The following is a 21,773-nucleotide window of genomic DNA, read 5'->3' on the forward strand; positions in this document are numbered from 1 at the left end:
GGAGTTCAACTAGAAGACCTCCAAAGTCCCTTCCAATTCTGTTATACTGTTACCCCATTGTTGCAAGTAAGTACTACTACTCATTAATGTATTAACCTCTCATTCTTACAAAAATAAGAGTACTAATTTAATACAAATTTCCTATTTCAATATTTTGGCTTAACAACTTGAAATCTAGCCTTTCTGAAATCAAAGTTTCCAGGCTAGAATTGACCAGAGCTTTATAGTTATAAAATATTATGTGGCACTCTTACAGAGTCTTTCCAAGATACAAATTAAGTAGTTTTATTTGTCATGGCAGGAGCATTAAAAAGTATAGTCGATTAGATTTCTGGTGCAGCCTGATAACTTACTATCATTTTATTCTGAAATATAAATAACACCTTTCTCTGCATTTTTTTTAGAATTTTTAAAAATATTTTTTATTTATTTCCAAAGTTAACAATACAAAATAAAAAGAAGGGAAAAAATCAACTACAAAACAACAAAATGTAGGGGGGAAAACAATAAAATGTGTACAAGTAACAAATATATTAGTTATTTTTTTCAACATTCAACCAGGGTGGACATTTTATGTTTAACACTAATGTTAACAATATATTTATTGTTATTTTTCAAAATTTTTAAAAGACCCCATAACTTTTGGTTCTGCCCACTCTGGATTTTTCCTGCAAACTTCTAGAGGGTAGTTCTCAACATGAAACTTTAAAAATGGACCTTATTACAAAGCAAGTCAAAGTCAGCTAGCACTGGACCACTTTTCATGTCCTACTTTTTTGATAATAAAAGGTTTTGCTTTCCAAAAATAAAGGTTTGTACCTGTTTCCAAACAGAGTTGATTTTTTGGCCACGAACAATTGGTAGAAGATAGATTTTTCAGTGCATGGCCGGAGTCCACTTCCAAAAATTGTTGGTCCTCTTCTCTGGTGCAAGGAAATAGAGCTGTGGCTGAATGCAGATAGATGCACATTAAAATTAATAAACATACTAAGTATATTTTAGTTTTTTAACCTTTTAAAAAGGGATTTACTTCTTACAAAACAGAATGTGCAACTCACAGGAATCTTGCCACATTGATTCAGTTCTGCTGTTTTATGGAGGAAATTATAGCCTCAGTTATTCTAGTTTGTAAGAAGCTTACCTGAGTGATGATGTTGGGACAAATCAGCAATCTGAGGTTCTGACTGACAAACTTTGGTGTTTCTTCCATCTGGTTGAATAGAATGCAGCCAGTGGGCCTGTTTGGTTAATTCCAAAGCAAGAATAGCCAATGTACTCTAATAAAGGACAAAATGCATTGAAATTATAGTAACATCAATAGCTCACATATGCCTTTAATCTCATAATGACACATCTTTTATTGGTTCAATAACCAAGAAAAGTTGCAATCATACAAGCCTGCTTACCCAAGTAAAGGCTTCTAATGGAGTATAGCAGTAGACATTCCTATCTCCAAAGGTTTTGTGCTGCTGATGCTTGCCATGCCAGCTTCTGAAAGAAGAAAAATTACATAACTGCAGAATATATAAATTTAAATGAAAGAAAAAAATATGTAGTCTAGGAGGCAACTCATCTAGCAAAGCAAGGTTATATGTGGACTATTGCAAAATGTGCATATAGATTTCTTAACTATAGCTTGTCATCAATAGAACTATATAAATATCCATATTTTATTATATATTTTACTATATATAAATAGGATTAGAAATATTAATCTTAAATATTAAAAATACTTTTTTCTTCCGCACAACTCACACCAAATGTTTTTGACTAAACCTTTAGCTTCAGGAAGTTTTCAAACTACAGGTTGAAAGTTTTAGGCAAATAATTATTACATGGAGCAACTATTTTGACTCTGAAGATTACTTTCTGATGATTGATCACACTGCACAAATCACAGAGGACTAGGGCTTATCATGCAAAGGACACCTGAGAGCTGCCTATACATTATTAGCCTATTAGCCTGTTAGCATAATAAGCAAACTCTAAACCAGACACCTATATAATAATTTGACTGGATTCAGACTACATATTGGCTGATGAGCAAGCAAACTTCTGCTATTTATGGACATGCCCTCGTGCTTCAGTATTTGGCTGAAAAATATATAACTAAAGCAGGCTCCACATTATACACTGCACTTATCGATTTCAGGTTTGCATTTGATCTAGTTCCCAGAGCAAGGCTTTGGGCAAAGCTTCTGCATACCACCGATAGATGGTTACTATTGCTCATACAAAACCTTTGTCAGAAATCTAGATTGAAAGTTCACTGCACTATGCAAAGGCTACTATACCAATGAGATTCCAATTTATAGAGGGGTAAGGCAGGGACGCATTTTAGCTCCTTTGATGTTTAATTTATATATAAACCCACGTGGCCAAAATGAACTGATTAGAACACCACCTTTCTCCAAAATTAGCAAACAGGCAAAGTTCCCCCCAAATTGGCCTTATTTACTCCAATGGAAATAGGAAGAAAGAAAAAGATTGCTTGTCTCTTTAGAGTTCACATCTCCCACACCTGGAAAATCCTACTTCTGTAAGACCTAATAATTATAACAATGCATTCAATTCTGCAATTTGTTTGTTGAAGAGAATGACTGGTATATTGTGAGAATTGACTTTTTTAAAAAAACACACATTTTATAGTTACTTAATGCTAATTATAAAGTATGAATATGACATATAAATATTAAATATATTCAGATTACATATACACAGTGGAATCTTTAAATTTGGTTTGAAATCAATTTGGCAAGTCTACATTAGGCACTAATTTTTATCTATCTCTCTTTTTTGTTTCTATCCCTTTATAGGTAGCACTGTATCATCTTACGTTCCAGCAAATATGGGAACTAGACATTACCTTAATGATTTTTTCTTATGAAGGTGAATATACAGGATAATGTTGCAAGATCCTATTTGGGTTGGTCAAATTTGAGTCCAAATGCTTGGAAGACTGGTGACCAACCCAGATTGGATCCTGTATTTTTTTCTTAAATGTTTTGCTGTCAAGACTCTTTCAACTTTTAAAAAATGAAGGATCCCAAAAGAGCTTTTGTTTGCATTGATTATATTTATGTAGAATAGATATACTGTATTAAAAATGAAAAATGATGCATTTGTAAATATTTGAATTGTGTAAAAATAACATGAGAGTATTAAGAAACAATCTTTTAAGAATAGAATCACGTTTTAAGAAACACTGCTTTAATATGTCTTGGTTACTACAATTCATTAGAAACATAAACAGCATTAAATTAATATGAACCAAGTATTTAGAGCAGCCTAGCTCCTTCATGAAAATCAGAAATTAATAACTTTTATTTTAAATTCAGATTGAAAATCTTAAGCAGTATTTTTTGAAAGATGGAAACAACTTATGACTCTGATGATGATGATGATAATAATAATAATAATAACAATAATAATAAAAAAAAATTGGAAGGGACCTTGGAGGTCATCGAGTCCAACCCCCTGCTCAGGCAGGAAACCCTACACAATTTCGGACAAATGGCTGTCCAGTCTCTTCTTAAAAATTTTAACCCTCAGACCAGGGCAAGAATCCTCAAACCATCCCAATTGATCCAATCTTTCTTTGAAAATCTCCAGTGATAGACACACCTCTGAAAATGGCACCCTGAGCAGATGGGAGTTTTTTTCCCCTGCCAAGGGCAGTTGATTTCACTGCCAAAGCAGTGGTAGCACTTGCTCCCTAGATGTGAATGACAGCAACTAGGAATGACCCCAAATGACTCTCAGATGACTGCATTACTTACCTGCAAAGAGGAACCTTGACGGTTGCAATGCACATAAACACTGAGAATTGGGAGCTCTGTTAGAATGCAGTATTGCAAGCTGATTCTGCCCACAGTCAGGAGTTCAATCCTGACTGGCTCAAGGTTAACTCAGCCTTCCGTCCTTCCAGTAAAATGAGGACCCAGACTGTTGGTGCAATATGCTGACATTCGTAGACCACTGAGAGAGTGCTGTGAAGCCCTATTAAGCTAAATATCAGTTTAAGTCAAGGGTCTTCAAACTTGGCTCTTTTATGACTTGTGGACTTCAACTCCCAGAATTCATAAAAGAGCCAAGTTTGAAGACCTCTGGTTTAACTGCTATTGCTGATTGGAGTCCACACATCTTAAAAGCTGTTGAAGTTGAAAAGCACTGTTTTGGCTAACCTTTCACACCATCCAATTAATTTCGACCATTGGCCTCTCCGAGCGCTCGAGGAAGCGACGAGCCACATTTCTCGGACTGCTCAAAAACCTATTCCCTTCCCCCCTCAAATACAGAGCTTGGGGGGAAAGGCCCTCTCGTGCCCTTCTTTCACTCCTATCTGCACTCTTCCGCTCTCTGGATGGAGTCGTATAATTTAAACGTTAAGTTTTACCTCTCAGGGCACGGGACCGGACGGACGCCGGCGCCCGGGTCTTACCTGTTATCCGTCTGCGTAGACTCCTGGCCGAGAAGCAACGATTCCCCTTCCTGAAGACGGGAGCGGAAAAGGCCGGCAACAGCTCCTCCAGGTGATCTCACTGAGCAAGGCAAAAGAAGATATACATCAGGCCTAGGTGAGAAAAAAGCACGCAGGCAAACCTCTGACAAAAGATAAGCGAACCTCCTCGGCTGAAATTCCACAGCCAGCGCCATAACATCTTCCCGCGTCGGGTCGGCTTAGACTACTAGACTCTAGAGCAAGCGAGCACGCGCTTAGGCCATAGGCTGCATAAACTTAAAAATATAGACGATACATAAGCAATATGCTGCGAGTTTCTTTAGAATCTTTTTTTCCCCTCACAAACCAACTTATTTCGATCTTTTAGGATATTTTCTATCCGCAAGATTTTTTCTTCGCGTTTCTTAAAATTTATTTTTCCTTCTTTGGTCTGAAATGAAAGGAAATATTGAAGAAACAATCGAGGATAGTACCTTAGTGACTTGGAAAAGCTAATGATATCGAATTTTTGTGATAGTGAAAGGGAGTCTTTCAAAAAACTTCATAATGACAGCTCAGACTTGGAAGTGGAAAGAAAACATCAGAAGACAACAGAGGCAAACCATGTTTTGTACTGTTGCCAAGAAAACAACATGGAAGTAATTAGATTTGCAGTTGGACTAGAGAGAATCTTTATGACTGATTAAGATAAAACTCTGTAAGGATTAAAATCATTTAAAGTTTTTCCCTCCTCCCATACTTTAATCATCTTTAAACATAGAATAGAATAGAATAGAATAGAATAGAATAGAATAGAATAGAATAGAATAGAATAGAATAGAAGCTGGAAAGGACCTTGGAGGTCTTCTAGTCCATCCCCCTGCTCAAGCAGGAGAACCTATACCATTTCAGACAAGTGACTATTAGTCTCTTCTTAAAAACCTCCAGTGATGAGCACCCATGATTTTTGAAGGCAAGCTGTTCCATTGATTAATTGTCCTCACTGTTAGAAATTAAGTTTCTCTTTAATTCCAGGTTGCTTCTTTCTTTGGTCAGTTTCCAACCATTGTTTCTTGTCCTGCCCTCTGTTGCTTTGGAGAATAGTTTGATGCCTTCTTCTTTGTGGCAGCCCTCAAATACTGGAAATCCTTTTACAAAGATGAGGTTAGTTGGAGTGTTTAGCTTAGACAAGATGGGAAATCTAAGTCCTTGCTGCAATATATGAGAGTTTTTTGAATATGGTAGAGGATTGGATATTCAAATAATTCTATGCGTTCATGTGACATGTTTAGAAGTTTGATGAGGCAGCACATACTCCTGTAGGAAAACAGCACCCCCCCAGAGAAAGAAATATTTTGGGGTATATTAAAAAGGCAGAATAGTATATTCTGCCAAAGGAATAATGGAGAAAATTTTAGTTAGAAACTACCACCCTCTCCAAGTCTCTCTGCCCCAAGCAGAAACCAACCCTGTAGAAATGCAGATTTGATCATCCTTTCAGAAAGACTGGAGCCAGGAAGCTTGGAGCTGATAGGATTAGAACAGGGGTGTCAAACTGCCTGCCCGCAGGCCGGACACATTATCCGGAAGCCGCACCCACCCCATTGCCAGCAATGGCAAAACCGGCCCAATACGTTGCACGACGTCACATGACGTCGCAAGTTTGACATGTCTGGATTAGAAAGAAAAAGACCCCTAGAACCAACAACCTCTCACCCAAAAATCCAACACAGGACATAGCCATCAACCACTGCCCCAGAGAAACAAGACATGACCTTTAGGACATAATATGATTAATCCACCACCATCAGAATACCAAAAAGACACACTGAACCTCAGGTCAAAGTTCATGCCACAGGAACAGGAACAACTCCAAACACAAAAGCCCAAGAAGGTATAAAAACCCACCACTCCCAGCACCATGCAGTCAGCTGCCCCAGAGCCACATGCTGTTGTGGTTCTGCTCTTCAATAAACAAGAACATTTCTAAAGCAGCCTCTATTTTGTTTATTCCCGGCTTGGACTGGACCCTGATGAAGATTTTTCTTTCAACCCTCCATTGTAATAAATAAATGCTAACCATAATTAACTTAATCAAACTTTATGGAATTATCCTATTATTTTGGATTTTTATGACACACTGAATTATAAATATATTGGGTGGGTTCATGCCACATTTGGCTAAAATGTAGTCCAGTAGTTTGTGTTTTGGTATCCTCTGTGGACAAAGCCATTGTTCTGCTACAGGTAGATATAATACAGAAGCATGGCTGTATTTTCCCTGTCAGCCACGACATCCACTTAAAATATGGGTATTAGGGATTTGACCTGCAAAAATCCAGATGACTACATATAGTGATCACCTGGATTTATGCAGTCCACATATGTTACTATACACCTGTCAGAACCCATATCAATAGATTCCCCAATCCTTTCTTCCTTCCTTCCTGCTTTTGCTATTTTCTCTTCTTTTGTCCTGACCCAAATCTCTCTCTTCTCATCCTGGGTTCTGCCATACTCCTAGGGGGGAAGGGGGAGTGCTTGAGGGTTATTGTCTTGACTTCCTCTATTGCTATAATATAACACTTTGCTTTCCTGCATTATTTCATGTGAACTTTCCCATCCCTTACTGTCAGCTAGCAAAGGGAGGGTAAGAATGGAATGCAACCTCCAGCGATTGCTTTATCTCTGCGGCCCCAGAGAACGTGCGAAGAGCTGCCTAAACATCGCAGCTACAACCAGATCTTATCTCCCTGTTTCCACGAGGAAGCTAACACATGGGGATTGAGCCATTTGAACTGACTGGATGAACTATGGGGTGGGGTTTTGCTTGGGATACTTTTACCTATCGTTTTGCGTGGGAAATCCTCAGATCCTGTCTAGTATGCCTGCTATCAGCTTCACCTAATAAAAGTTCCTTTTGGAAGAAACCGTTTTCAAAAGTTCTGCTTTCTTGGGATGAGGTTTTGAAGTGGGCCCTGACAACACCTGAACATATTTCATTCTATAGGTATAGACATTTTTCATTGCCTAAATTTTAATTTTGCAGATGATACTAAGCTGGGGGGAATTCCTAACATTTTGGAAGATAGATGCAAGATTCGGAAGGATCTTGACAGACTAGATGCAGTTCAGTAGTGAGGAAAATAAGGTCCTGCACTTAAGCAGGAAAAGCCAAATACATAGATACAGAATAAGCAATACCTGGATCATGAGTAGTGCCCATGAGAGGACCACTGTTTAAGTATGAGTCAGCAGTGTGCTGCAGCTGCCAAAATAGCCAGTGCAATTCTATGCTGCATCAAGATCATGGGAAGTGATAGTATAGCTCTATACTGTACTAGTGAAGCTATATTTGGAATACTGCATCCAGTTTAACACAATAACAGAGCTGGAAGGTCTTTAGTCCAACCTGCTGCTCAAGCAAGAGACCCCATATCATTTCAGAGAAATGGCTATCCAATCTTGTCTTAAAAACCTCCAGTGATGGAGCGCCCATAACTTCTGAAGGCAAGCCGTTCCACTGATTAATTGTTCTGTGAATAATTTCTTATTTATAGGATGGTTCTCTCCTTGATTAGTTTCCATCCATCAGGAGGGCTTTGAACTAACACTGAGGGGGGAGGGTGACCAATCTCTAGAATCTCTAGAACCCAAAACCAATCACAAATCCCAAGAAAACAAATCAAACAATGAGGTAGGCAATGATGAAAAAAAAAAGAAAAACTCAAACAATAACCAGGAGATACAGGAAATACTCCCACGGACAGGCATAAAAATCTTAAATGCTTATATAGAAACATTCAAAGTGTGGGGAACAAATAGGGTGAACTAGAAGCAATAGTACACGAGGAAGAGTATGACACAGTTGGCATAACAGAAACCTGGTGGGACGAAACCAGGTTGGAATGGACTGATGGATGGATACAAATTGTTCAAAAGAAACAGGTCTACAAAAAGAGGAACGGGAGTAGCACTATATGTAACAGAACACTACATATCTGCAGATATGCACATGATCAAAGATAAAATCTCTCCAGAATGTATATGGGTCAATATAAAAGAAAAAAAAGTGACATTGCTATAGGTATATATTACAGGCCACCCAACCAATTAGAAGAAATAGATAAACTCTTTGCCAACCAGTTAACAAATGCATGGGAGACAAACTCTGCTGTGAGCGGGAGATCAAACAGATTCCTAACCAACCTAGCTGACAACTTTGTGACCCAAAAGGTGGAGGAGGGAACTACATGTAAAGCTATACTGGTCTTAATCCATACAAATAGAGAAGAAGTGATAGAGGGAATTGAAATTACTGGAACCTTGGGCTAAAATGACCACGTCATACTGGAATTTAATATAATGTAAACACTAGCAATAGAAAACAATCCAACCAATATCCTAAACTTCAAAAGAGCTGACTTTAACAAACGCAGAGAGAACCTAGGAAAAATCCCATGGATGAAAATCCTAAAGGGAAAAACAACCCAGGAAGCATGGGAAATCCTGAAAAATGTGATCATAAAAGCCCATACCATCAGAATACCATTGAGAAAGAAAAACAAGAGTCAAGAAGAAACCAGCATGGCTGCACAAAAATCTCTCTAACAAACTAAAAGACAAAAAGGACAAATACAAAAAATGGAAAGCACATAACTAAAGCTGATTATCAGCAGACAGCCAGATCATGCAAAGATGAAGTCAGGAAAGCAAAGGCTCAGAATGAACAAAGACTTGCAACAGAAATCAAAGACAATAACAAAAGTTTCTTCCAACATATTAATAATAAGAAAAAAATCAAGGAAACTGTAGTCCCACTAAAAGAGAAGATGACAAGGAAATTACAGGAAACAAGGAGAAAGCAGAGCTGCTTAACTCACATTTTGCATCAGTTTTCACACAAAAAGAAACTATAACGCAACACACCAAAAAAACCACTGCAAAAGACATACTAGAACCAAAAAATAAATAAGCAAGAAAATGATAAGGGAATACCTATCCAATCTTTTTTTTATTAAAAAGTTTTACAAAAATTACAAAATATATCCCAAAACCCACCCACCCACCCTACCCCCTCCCCCTCCTCCACTTCCCAGAGCTGAATACAGGGTAACAAATATAATAATCATAATCTAACTAACATTAATCAACTATATAGATAAACAAATATAATGCGCTTTAACTCCCCTTTAACACAGAATAAACATTTTGCAAATAAACTTAATCATATAAACAAATTAAAATCCTAATTCATAAACAATACAATATAATAAAAATTCCATTATAATAAACTATTAATAATAATAATAATATTCTAAAATTTATTCATAAAGTAAATGGAACTTTTTAGTCTCATATTTATTCTGAATATAATCTATCCATCTTCTCCAAACTGAAATATATCTCTCTTGTGAATGATCCTTCAAATAAGCCAAAATTTTTGCCATTTCTGCTAAATTTGAGATCTTAAGGGTCCATTCTTCTATAGTTGGCAAGGAACCTTTCTTCCAATATTGCCCTACCAACAACCTTGCTGCTGTTATTAAATTCAACATCAAATTAATTTCTTTAACATCAAAATCTACAATAATACCCAACAAAAATAATTGAGGAGTAAACTTTATCTTTCTTTTAAAAATATTTTGAATGTTCCACCAAATTTTAATCCAAAAAGCTTTTATATTTCTACAAGTCCACCAAATATGAAAGTAAGTTGCATCTAAACTACCACATCTCCAACATTTGGGCTGCAAATTAGGATACATACAGGACAACTTTTGGGGGTCCAAATGCCATCTATAAAACATTTTCTAAAAATTTTCTCTCAAATTTTGAGCTTGAGTAAATTTTACATTTCTAACCCAAATTGTCTCCCATGTGTCCAACAGAATCGGCTCTTGAATATTTTGTGCCCATTTTACCATACAATCTTTAACTAACTCCGTTTCAGAATCCAATTCTATTAAAACATTATAAATTCTCTTTATATGGGCTCGAGATTGATCTTTAATCTGTTTTACCAAATTCACGTCATCTAAAGAAATACCAACCTTTTGATCTAGACTCCACCTAACTAGCAATTGATTATACTGAAACCAAGAGTAAACAATATTTTCTTGCTTCAACTCAGCTAAAGATTTTAATTGCCAATCCTTCCCTACCAGATTGAGTAATTCCTTATAAGAAATCCAATCCGATACCTATCCAATCTTGATGAGTATAAACCACCGGGACCCGACAGACTACATCACAGAGTTCTGAAAGAGCTGGCAAATGTTATCTCAGAACCGTTGCATCACATCTTTCATAAATCCTGGAGTACTGGGGAAGTACCCGAGGATTGGAAAGGGCTGATGTGATCCCCATCTTCAAAAAAGGAAAAAAAATGAACCCAGGAAACTACAGACCAATCAGTTTAATACCTGGGAAGATCCCAGAAAAGATAATCAAAAAAATAGATCTGCAAACAACTAGAAGCAAATAAAATCATAACTGGTAGCCAGCATGGGTTTGTTAAAAACAGATCAGGCCAAACCAATCTCATCTCATTCTTCGATAAAGTAACTAAAGTAGTAGACCAGTGAAATGCAGTGGATGTAGTATACTTAGATTTCACTAAGGCATTTGACAAGGTAGACCATAACCTATTCCTTGGTAAGCTAGGAAAAGGTGGAATAGACAACATCACCACCAGATGGATCTGGAGCTGGCTAACAAATTGTACTCAATGAGTAGACCTCAATGGCACTACATCCACATGGAAAGAATTTAGAATAGAATAGGGCTGGAAGGGACCTTGAAGGTCTTTTAGTCCAGCCCTCTGCTCAAGCAAGAGGTCCTATACCAGTGGTGGTGAACCTATGGCACGCGTGCTAGAGGTGGCACTCAGAGCCATCTCTGTGGGAAATGCGCCATGCCCCGGAGGTGGCAACTGTCCCTCTTCAACCAGCCGCCTGCTAACTCGCTGAGGTCCCACATGGCCAGATGCACCCAACATGACTGGTTTCCCTCCCCTCCATCCCATCCCTCCTGGCCTTGCATGCTCTCCTTTTCCTGGGCACGACCCCCTGCATTGCCTCCTCAGCTGTCAGCTGTCTGTCCAGCTCAGACGCAGCTTCTCTGAACTTCTGGCAGTGGGCTGCGGAGCCCCAGAGTGCACCAGTTGAGGGGCCGGCAGGCTATAACTGCTGATGGACACTGTTGGTCCCTGTGCGCCCGTTGGCCTCTGTGTGTGGGGGCCGATGGTGTCAGGCCACCTGCCTCACCTTGCCCTGCAACAATGGCACCCCTGCCCTGCCTCACCTTGCCTCCTGCCCACCATCCCACCTGCCAGAGTCCCCTTGGATCTCCCCCAACCCTGCCCAGCCTCCACAGGCGTCCCTCCCCCACGAGCAACATCAAGGTGACCACGCCCACATTGGCCACACCCACTCTGTTTGCCATGACCAGACAGCCACACCCACCTGGCACCCAGCGATAAATAAGTGGGTTTTGGGTTGCAGTTTGGGCACTCGGTCTCTAAATGGTTCACCATCACTGACCTATACCATACCTGTGCATTTGGTTTTTCTTGCCTAAATGTAGAACCTTACTTTTTTCACCACTGAATTTCATTTTGTTAGATAGAGCCCAATGTTCAAGTCTGTCGAGATCCTTCTTTATGTATCTTAAGCCTATCTTCAGGAGTGTTGGCTATTCCTGCCAGCTTGGTGTCATCTGCAAATTTGATGAGTTCCCCATCAATCCCCTGATCCAAATCATTGATGAAGATGTTGAAGAGCACCCCACTACACACTTCCTTCCATGTAGATGCAGTTCCATTGAGGACTACACACTGAGTATGGCCAGTCAGCCAGCTACAAATCCATCTGGTGGTGATGCTGTCTAACCCACATTTTTCTATCTCATCAAGTAGTAGGTTATGGTGTACTTTATTAAATGCCTTACTGAAGTCCAAGTAAATTACATCCACATCATTCCTTTGGTCCACTAATTTTGTCACCTGGTCAAAGAATGCAATAAGATTTGTCTGGCATGATCTGTTTTTGACAAACCCATGTTGGCTTTTGATGATGACTTTGTTTGCCTCTAAGTGTTCGCTAATTCATTGCTTGATTATCTTTTCCAAGATCTTTCCAGGTATTGAGGTCAGGCTGATAGGTCTGTAGTTTCCTGGATCCATTTTTTTCCTTTTTTGAAGATGGGAACTACATCAGCTCTTTTCTAGTCCTCTGGTAGTTCCCCAGTGCTCCAGGATCTTTGAAAGATATAGTTCAGTGGTTCTGAGATCACATGTGCCAGTTCCTTCAGAACCTTGGGGTGTAGTCCATCTGGTCCTGGTGATTTGAACTCATGTAGGGTGGACAAGTGCTCACTTACCATTTTCTTCCCTATCTTAATTTGTGTTTCTAATCTGTTTTTTACGGTATTGTTTTTGATAGGTTGGACTGTTTTTTCCCTTTGTGTAAATACAGATGCAAAAAATGAGTTGAGTAGTTCTGCTTTCTCCCTGTTGCTTGTCACCGTCTTGCCACTTTCTCCCACTAGTGGGCCAATCATTTCCTTTTTTTTCTTGTTTTTTACATGTTGAAAGAAGCTTTTTTGGGGGTTATTTTTGACTTTTGTTGCAAGCCTTAGTTCATTTTGAGCCTTAGCTTTCCACACTCCATCTTTGCAGGCTCAGGTTATTTGCTGATATTCTGCCTTAGTTATGTGCCCCTCTTTCCACTTTTTATCCTTGTCCTTTTTGTCTTTCAGTTTATCAGAGAGTTCTTTATGCAGCCATGCTGGTTTCTTTTGAGAGGTGTTGTTTTTCTTCTTCATTGGTATTGTGCTAGACTGGGTGTTTATAATCTCACTTTTCAAAATTTCCCAAGCTTCTTGAGTTGTTTTCCCTTTGAGGATTCTCATCCATTGAATTGTTCCCAAGCTCCCTCTAAGTTTGTTGAAATTAGCTCTCTTAAAGTCCAAGATTCTTGTTTGACTGTGTTCTATTGTTTGTGCTTGCATAATGTTGAATTCCAATATTGCATGGTCACTCTCCCCAAGGTTCCTGTGGTTTCAGCATCTTCTAGTAATTATTATGAGAACAGACTTTAGTTTCACCAACACAATTCTTCAGCAGCTTCGGGTCTCACACTGATAGGCTTGTAGATTCAAAGCTCTCTTCCCTTCCTCTCCCCTCTGTTGACAAGTTAGAAGCATGCTGCAGTCCTAAAGGCAGTAGCCTTCATAGCTTGACAGTTACTCTGCTTTGGAAAGGCTTTTCTTGTCATGTTTCCTTTTATACAGCTAGTGCATTTCATTATTTGATCACACCACTTCATAAATGCATTGCACAATATAGGAGAACAAACCCATCAGGACAAGATTCAGCAGTCCATTCAGCATTTAAAAGACAAAGGCCACTCTTTTGAAGATAACAAAGGCCACATTTTGGACAGAGAGGATCACTGGTTTGAAAGAGGGTCAAAGAGGCCCCTCTATGTTAAAACTGAGCAGCCCTCTCTCAACAGAGGGGGAGGGTTATGACATAATCTATCTCTAGTCTATAACATAGTCCTTTTGGCAGTTCCAAGAAGTTTCTACACCCATTTGCACTACTCAGGAGACCCTGAGGACACAGATAAACCTCCAAGTGACTTCAACAATTCTCTAAAAGAATGCAAATGACCAGCTGTCTGCAAGGAATATAAATCCTTCCATTCCCCACCATCCAGTCAGAGCTGAAGAAGCTTCTTGGATGAGAAGCAAAATGTCTTCAAATAAAAACAAGAAAGTCCAGTTGCCCCTTGAAAAAGCACCTTTGGGACAACCATGACCTGGATGATTGAGAATCTCCAGACATTTGATCACATGGGCTAATTTTTATTCCACTTGCACAGTTGTTCTCAGTTAATTTCTTTATTATGTTAGGACTTCTGTGCCCAAATCATCTGTGCTGTGTATGAATGCAGTTTGAATGTTTTTACTCCTTGACAGTGTTAACCAACTCATTGCAGTTCAGTTGATATAGTTCATCTGCAATTTTAGCATTTACATGTAAAATATTTCATTTTGTGATGGCAGACTGTTCTCTTGGAAGGTCACTACATTGCCTAATTTTATGAGCTTCTTCACTGACAAAAGATTAGTTTCAAGAGCAGGAAAATACAAGACATTTTTCACAGGTATCTTTCTGGTGACACTCTGGAAAATAGGACAGTAAAGAAAACCGTTTCCTATTCCTTCTTATTCCATTATTTACCCATCAGTTGTGGTGATTTTTTTTGCTTTACTCTGGTCAAAATGAACAAAGAAATTTCTCATGAATGAGGCAAAAGAAATTTCTGTCATTTGTCATGTGACCCGTAGCTCCTGAATCAATGTACCATGCTTGCAAAATGAGGTGTAATTTTTGGATTGAAAAACATTATCTAAGCAAAATCAGTTTTTCCCTTCACACTTTTGTCATTTTGTAGTTTAGATTATTTTTGCATTCTAGCTTTCCAGATTCTGCAATCTGCTTTTAAATGGCTTTGTTTCTTGCACACAAAGCATTCACATGTTTCTTAATGCAATATAACTGTTTTTATTTCCATTTTTCATCTTTACAGCAGACTCTGCGACAGAAGCACCATCACTATTAATGCTTTCTGTTTTATGCTTATATTCATTCATAAACTTGCCCTTAACTTATTCCAATGTCATCTGGACATGCATCAAGTGCTGTAGCAAGTGTTTCATAAATTTCTGGTAAACCACTAAGTAATAGTGCTGCAACATGAAAATCTTTTATTTCTTCTCCTATACGTCTCAAGTGTTCAACCATTTCCAAGGTGTGCCTTATGTAATCTTGCATATCCTGGCCTTTCATCAGCCTGGTTTGGTATAGCTTTCTAATCAAATACAGTTTATTACTGAGATTTCACACACCTTTTGTAATTCTTCTCACATTTCTTTAGCAGTTTCACACATATATGTACAGTATGATTTGATCATCTTCTAGGTGGTACCTTGCTCAATAGTAGCAACTGTGAGAGGGATCTTGGAGTCTTAGTATATAATCACTTAAATATGAGCCAGCAGTGTTCTGCAGCTGCCAAAAAAGCCAACATAATGCTAGGCTGCATTAACAGAGGGATAGAATCAAGATCACATGATGTTAATACCACTTTGCAATGTCTTGGTAAGGCCATACTTGGAATACTGCATCCAGTTTTGGTCACCACGATGTAAAAAAGATGTTGAGTCTCTAGAAAGAGTACAGAGAAGAGCAACAAAGATGATTAGGGGACTGGAGGCTAAAACATATAAGGAATGGTTGCTGGAATTGGGAATGTCAAGTCTAATGAAGAGAAGGACGAGGGATGACATGAAATCAATGTTCCAATATCTTAGGGGCTGCCACAAAGAAGAGGGAGTCAAGCTATTCTCCAAAGCACCTGAAGGCAGGACAAGAAGCAACGGATGGAAACTAATCAAGGAAAGAAGCAACCTAGAACTAAGGAGAAATTTTCTGACAGTTAGAACAATTAATCAGTGGAACAACCTGCTCCAGAAGCTGTGAATGCTCCAACACTGGAAGTTTTTAAGAAAAGACTGGACAGCCATTTGTCTGAAATGGTATAGAGTTTCCTGCCTGAGTAGGGATTTGGACTAGATAACCTCCAAGGTCTCTTCCAACTTTATTATTATTATTATTGTTGTTGTTGTTGTTGTTGTTGTTGCTGTTGGTGTTATGATGATGAAGATGATGTATTGGACAATGTGAACTGTACTGTCAGAGAGAGGTAGGAAAAGTTTCGTTCTTTTAATTAACTGCTTCCTGCCATTTCCTTAGAGTTAGCTTCCCTTTGACCCCACCAGTTTGACTCTGTTCAATAAAAGTAATCATTAGAAGTTCGCAATAGCTCTGATGTTTTGCTTGGTTGGGCTTTTCAGCCGAGGATTGACAGCAGAGCTAAAAAACCTCTGGACTTAATTCATTCAGATATTTGCAGTCCAATGGAAAAATTGATTCCAGGAAAGAAGAGGTATTTTCTCACTTTTATAGATGATTACTCCAAGTATACTACACTATATCTATTACACAACAAAAGTGAAGTACCAGAGAAACTTGAACAGTATTTGGCTCAAGTAAGCAACAAATTTGGCAAAATGCCGAGTGTATTGCACACAGACAATTTAATTGAATATACAGGTGAAAACACTCAGGCGATTCTCAGAAAGCATGGCATATTTCAAACCACTGTACCATACAATCCAGTACAAAACAGGGTTGCAGAAAGAATGAGTCATACTCTATGTGAGAGTGAAAGAACCATGCTGTTTGATGCAGATATGCCTACCACATATTGGGATGAGGCAATTATAACTGCATGCTATCTCCAAAATCGACTTCCAGAAAAATCAACTGAGAAAACTCCGTATGAATTGTGGAATGGAAAGTTCCTGAATTTGAGCCATCTAAAATTTTTTGGAAACAAAACCTATGTGCACATCTGTTATGTCCCGAGCCTTGCAAACGGCTCGGGCGTTTGCAGGCAGTCCCGGGCAGGTGCAAAGCTGCCCGGGACCAGACAGGCTGTCGCCAGCGCCGTGCGCATGCGCGGGTACTGGCGCGGGAAAAGTAACCCATTTACCCGGGAGTTGCCTATATAATAGGCTGCGAGGCGTTTGGGCGAGGCTGAAGCCATCTTCCTGTAAGCTGAACGCTGAATAAAAGAAACTGAGAACTCCAGCTGCTTCTCGTGTCTGTTTTCCCGCCAAGGACGCAACACTGGCGACGAAGGTGGATGCGCTGCACTACCCTGGAAAGGAAGAAGTGTAAGCTTACCCAAGGAGTCCTGAGGCGGCGGAAGAGGAAACGGCGTCGACTCGGCAACTCTGCCCGCCAATCCGGTGGCGCATTCGGAGGGTAGGACTGGCTGATAGACCCGTCTCCGAAAGATCCGAAGATGGCTAAAATCGGAAGGCTTTCGGAATCGACGTCTTCACATTCCAGATCGTGGGATCCTACGACCAATGGAGAACTGCTTCAAGCAAACCAAGTGAGGGAAGATACTTGAAAGGCCTGCCACCCTGCTTTGCGTTTGGCGGCCAAGGACGCCTTCGAATCGCAGAAAACTTGCAGCCCTGTCCCAGATAAGAGTCTGTAAGCTATGCAGACCTGAAGAAGCTGCTGAAGGAGCATTTCCATCCCAAGGTGTCCGTTATCTCATGGCGCCACACCTTCGAACAAAGGGATCAACGGTCCGGTGAGTCAGCCCAGGAATACATCGCCGCGTTACGGAAGGCCGCCAAGCCCTGCGAGTTCAAGGACCTCGAGGAACGACTGAGGGACCGATTCGTGTGCGGGTTAAGGCATCGCGAGCTACAACAGAGACTTTTCGCAAAGGAAGAATTATCCTTCCAAGACGCCTTAAGGGAAGTCACCGCAGAAGAAGCAGCAGGCGGCGCCGTCAAAAACATGCGGCCGATCAGAAACAGTGCAGAGGGTGCATCCGTGCACCAGGAAGACGTCCGACGAAACTCCGAGGAGGATCCGGACGAGGAAGTCGACCGTCTACACCCCGCGAAGGAAGAAAACCAGAAGGGAAGCTCTTCGGCTCCGCTCAAGTGCATCGTCTGTGGAGGTCGCCACAGGAGAACCGACTGCAAGTTCCGCTCCGCTACCTGCCGGGCATGCGGCAAACAAGGGCATATTGCAGCTGTGTGTCTGGGCCGACGAAAGGCACAACCCCAAGAAGAACGCCTGAAGGGTACCAGACTCCCCAGCCAGAATAGGGTAGGTTTTTGCGATTCGCGAAGAAGCATCTGTAGGACAGGCACACACAAGCCCATGAAGAAAAAGCTGTCACTCAACGTGAAGCTACAAGGGGTTCCATTATCTATGGAACTAGACACAGGGTCTGCCCTTTCCATCATTTCATTGCATACTTTTAGGAAGATTTGTTCCAGTAGTGGGACTAAGGCCAAGTTAAGGCCTTCTGATATTGTATTAACAGATTTTCAGAACTCAAGAGTGTGTGTTAAGGGGGAGGCCACCCTTAACGTGCAACACAAGAGTTTTGAAGGTCCACTAGACTTATTAGTAGTAGGGGGTGAACGAACGAGTCTCATAGGACTCGATTGGTTTGAGGCCCTGGGGATACACGTCACAGGACTCAACAGTTTACAAACACTCGACCTACAGGAAGTCTGCAAAAAATTTGCAGATGTTTTCAGCCCCCAGCTGGGCACATTCAAAGGACCCCCTGTGTCCTTAAAGCTAGACCCCACTGTCACTCCCATTAGAATTAAAGCAAGAAGGGTCCCTTTTGCTTTAAAAAGTAAGATTGACACTGAATTAGACAAACTAATCCAACAGGGAATCCTAGAACCTGTTGATTCCAGCCCGTGGGAGACCCCCATTGTCACGCCTCTAAAGGCAAATGGGGACATTCGCATTTGTGCTGATTACAAATGCACACTCAATAAGGCATTGCCCCATTGTCACGCCTCTAAAGGCAAATGGGGACATTCGCATTTGTGCTGATTACAAATGCACACTCAATAAGGCATTGCAGCAACATGCCTATCCTGTTCCTGTGGTCAGTCACATCCTGGCCTCTCTCAGGGGGGGGCGTGTTTTTGCAAAGCTTGACCTAGCTCAAGCATATCAACAGCTGCCTGTTGATGATGATGCTGCCATAGCTCAGACCATTGTGACCCACAGGGGAGCCTTTAAAGTAAAAAGGCTACAGTTTGGAGTAAATGTCGCTCCTGGATTTTCCAAAGCATAATGGAAAACACACTACAGGTATACCAGGGGTCCTGCCCCTATTTGACGATGTCTTGATGTACAGGAGACTCCACACACTTCTAGCTGAAAGGCTTAGGGCTGTCCTTTAAGATTCGGAAATCCGGCTCAGCCAGAAAAGACAATGCAGATTGGTGCCTTCGTACTGAATTTCTGGATTCAAATTATGCTGGCGGATTCATCCTGCTGAATCCTAAACTAACTGCTATTTTCTAATGCACCCAGGCCAAAGTCTAAGCGGACTTCAGCCTTGCTTAGCCTCCTTATTTCTACAATTCTTTCTTCCACATAAGCTAGTGTAGCTGGCCTCTTCAACAGGCTACTAGACAAACAGGCTGTGTGGCTGTGGTCACAAGTGCATGAGGCTTGCTTTAAAGAAGTCAAGGCCTTGCTCACTTCTAACAGTGTTCTTGCACATTTCAACGAGTCTCTCCCTGTGTGCATCGCTTGTGATGCGTCCCCTACGGGGTTGGAGCTGTCCTGAGTCACCTCAGGTCTGATGGAACTCAGGTTCCTATTGCATACTACTCCAGAACACTGTCTTCTGCCGAGCGCAACTACGCTCAGATAGACAGGGAGGCTCTGGCTGTTGTTGCTGGAATTAAAAAAATCCACGATTTTCTATATGGCAGGCATTTCACGGTCTTCACTGACCATAATCCTCTGCTGGGACTGTTTACCACACGTAAGCAGACTCCCCAAATCATTTCCCCTAGAATGCTTAGGTGGTCTATTTTTTTGTCTGCATATGATTTTTCTTTACTCCACAAGCCTGGAAAAGAAATGGGCCATGCTGATGACCTCAGTAGATTGCCTCTGCCAGTAGTAGAAGCTGACCCTGCGCCAGCTGTCAACATTCTATCAATCCAAGCCTTGCCCGCGCTTCCTCTTATGCCAGGAGATTCCGCTGAAACAGGTACAGATCACACACTTTCACGTGTCCCTCCTGGGTCCTGTCCGGGTGGCCTGAGCACTGCCTACGTCCTGGTTTCAGATTTTCTGGTCAACAGGAACGAACCTTCCCTCTTCTCAGGTTGTCCCTGCTTTGGGAAACAGAGTTGTCATTTTCCCACCCTCCATGAGGACTAGGTCCTTAGAATCCCTCCCACGAGGGTCATCCTGGCATTGTTCGGATGATGGCTCTTGCCGAAGCCCTTGTGGTGGCCTGCTTTAGATAAAGATATTGAGGCTAAGGTACACGCATGCCACCTGTGCCAACGATCTCGCCCAGAGATGCCCCAAGCTCCTGTTCATAGATGGGAGGAAACACAGTCCCCATGGTCTAGGGTGCACATTGACTACGCTGGGCCCTTTCAGGGCCAGTTCTTCTTGGTCCTTGTTGACAGCCATTCAAAATGGATTGAGGTTGTGCCTGTCTCATCCACCACCACTGCAAAGACTATTCAGGTACTGAGGGGGATTTTTGCTGCACACGGGCTACCAGATGTCATTGTGTCCAACAACGGCCCTCAATTCACCTCCTCCGAATTCCAAGCTTTCTTACAGGCAAACCTGATTCGTCATGCCACGTCTGCGCCTTTTCACCTGTCCACCAACGGTATGGCTGAACGCATGGTGCGCATCGCAAAGGACGCCTTGAAGAGACTCACCTACGGGGACTGGCATCACAGGTTGGCTGACTTTCTCCTTTCTTATCGCACCACACCGTCCACGTCTACAGGGAGAAGTCCAGCTGAACTTCGTTGGGGGAGCCAACTTACTACTAGACTTGACCGGTTGCATCCGGACAGACTGCCTTCATCTACCTCACATCCTAGGGCACCTAGACAACTACTTGTGGGTGCCCCGGTTTGGGCTCGCAATTACGGGCCTGGTCATACATGTGGTCCCCGCTTCTGTGTCCAGGATCACAGGTCCTCTCTCCTACGAGGTTGCCCTGGACAACGGTCGTGTCCTGCGTCGGCACATCGACCAACTTCGCTCTAGGCGAGACTTTTCTGCTGAGACTCCTGGTCTTTTCCAGGGGGGGAGGGGGACCCTTGGAGCAAAGGGACGGGCAAGAGCTACTGCCATCTCCACTGAGGGAGCCACAAACGGCCCATCCAGGGTTCTGGCAATTGCTCCGAAAGAAAGTCATGGAGCTTACCCACACAACAGGCACTCACGCCTACTCCAGCCAGGGAGTCACCCCGGGGGCATACTCACTTTCCACACACATCACACAGCACTCCAGCAACGGAGGATACCCGGGGGCATCCCAACAAATCATTCCCCGCAAGAGAGCTGGCACACAATTCCCAAGGTTGGCCTGACCTTACCCCAAATCCTACAGGGGGTCAAACATACACAGAGCTAGTCGAGGAGCCAAGTCCCGACTACAACACCCCTAGCACAAATCAGGGAACACCTGAGTTTTGGGAAAGTACAGAAACCCACATGAGCCCGAGCACAGAATGGGGTTCAGGGAATGGACAGCCTCCTGACAGGTCTTGGACTGACCTAGGAGGTTCTACAGAGACGCCCAGCAGTGGCTATCACTTCAAGGGGCCTGAGGGTCTACAGCTAGGTAGGACAACCAGGTCACAA

The 21,773-nt window shown here is 41.6% G+C and overlaps 1 protein-coding gene across 1 annotated transcript in view; it reads right to left on the reverse strand.

Moving 5' to 3' along the window:
- Positions 1–4,740, reverse strand: part of DELE1 (DAP3 binding cell death enhancer 1) — a 40,027-nt gene extending 35,287 nt beyond the window's left edge. The window contains exons 1-5 of the mRNA XM_039325955.1: positions 4,625–4,740; positions 4,442–4,541; positions 1,407–1,491; positions 1,142–1,277; positions 820–948 (exon numbers count right to left, since the gene is read on the reverse strand). Coding sequence (XP_039181889.1) covers positions 820–948; positions 1,142–1,277; positions 1,407–1,491; positions 4,442–4,541; positions 4,625–4,661 — 487 coding nt within the window. The 5' untranslated portion in view covers positions 4,662–4,740. The remainder of the gene's footprint in view (positions 1–819; positions 949–1,141; positions 1,278–1,406; positions 1,492–4,441; positions 4,542–4,624) is intronic.
- Positions 4,741–21,773: the final 17,033 nt, after the last annotated feature.

This window comes from Crotalus tigris, unplaced genomic scaffold, assembly GCF_016545835.1.
Source record: "Crotalus tigris isolate CLP2741 ecotype Arizona unplaced genomic scaffold, ASM1654583v1 scf7180000024339.11422700, whole genome shotgun sequence".
In the NCBI taxonomy this organism is placed as follows: Eukaryota; Metazoa; Chordata; class Lepidosauria; order Squamata; family Viperidae; genus Crotalus; species Crotalus tigris.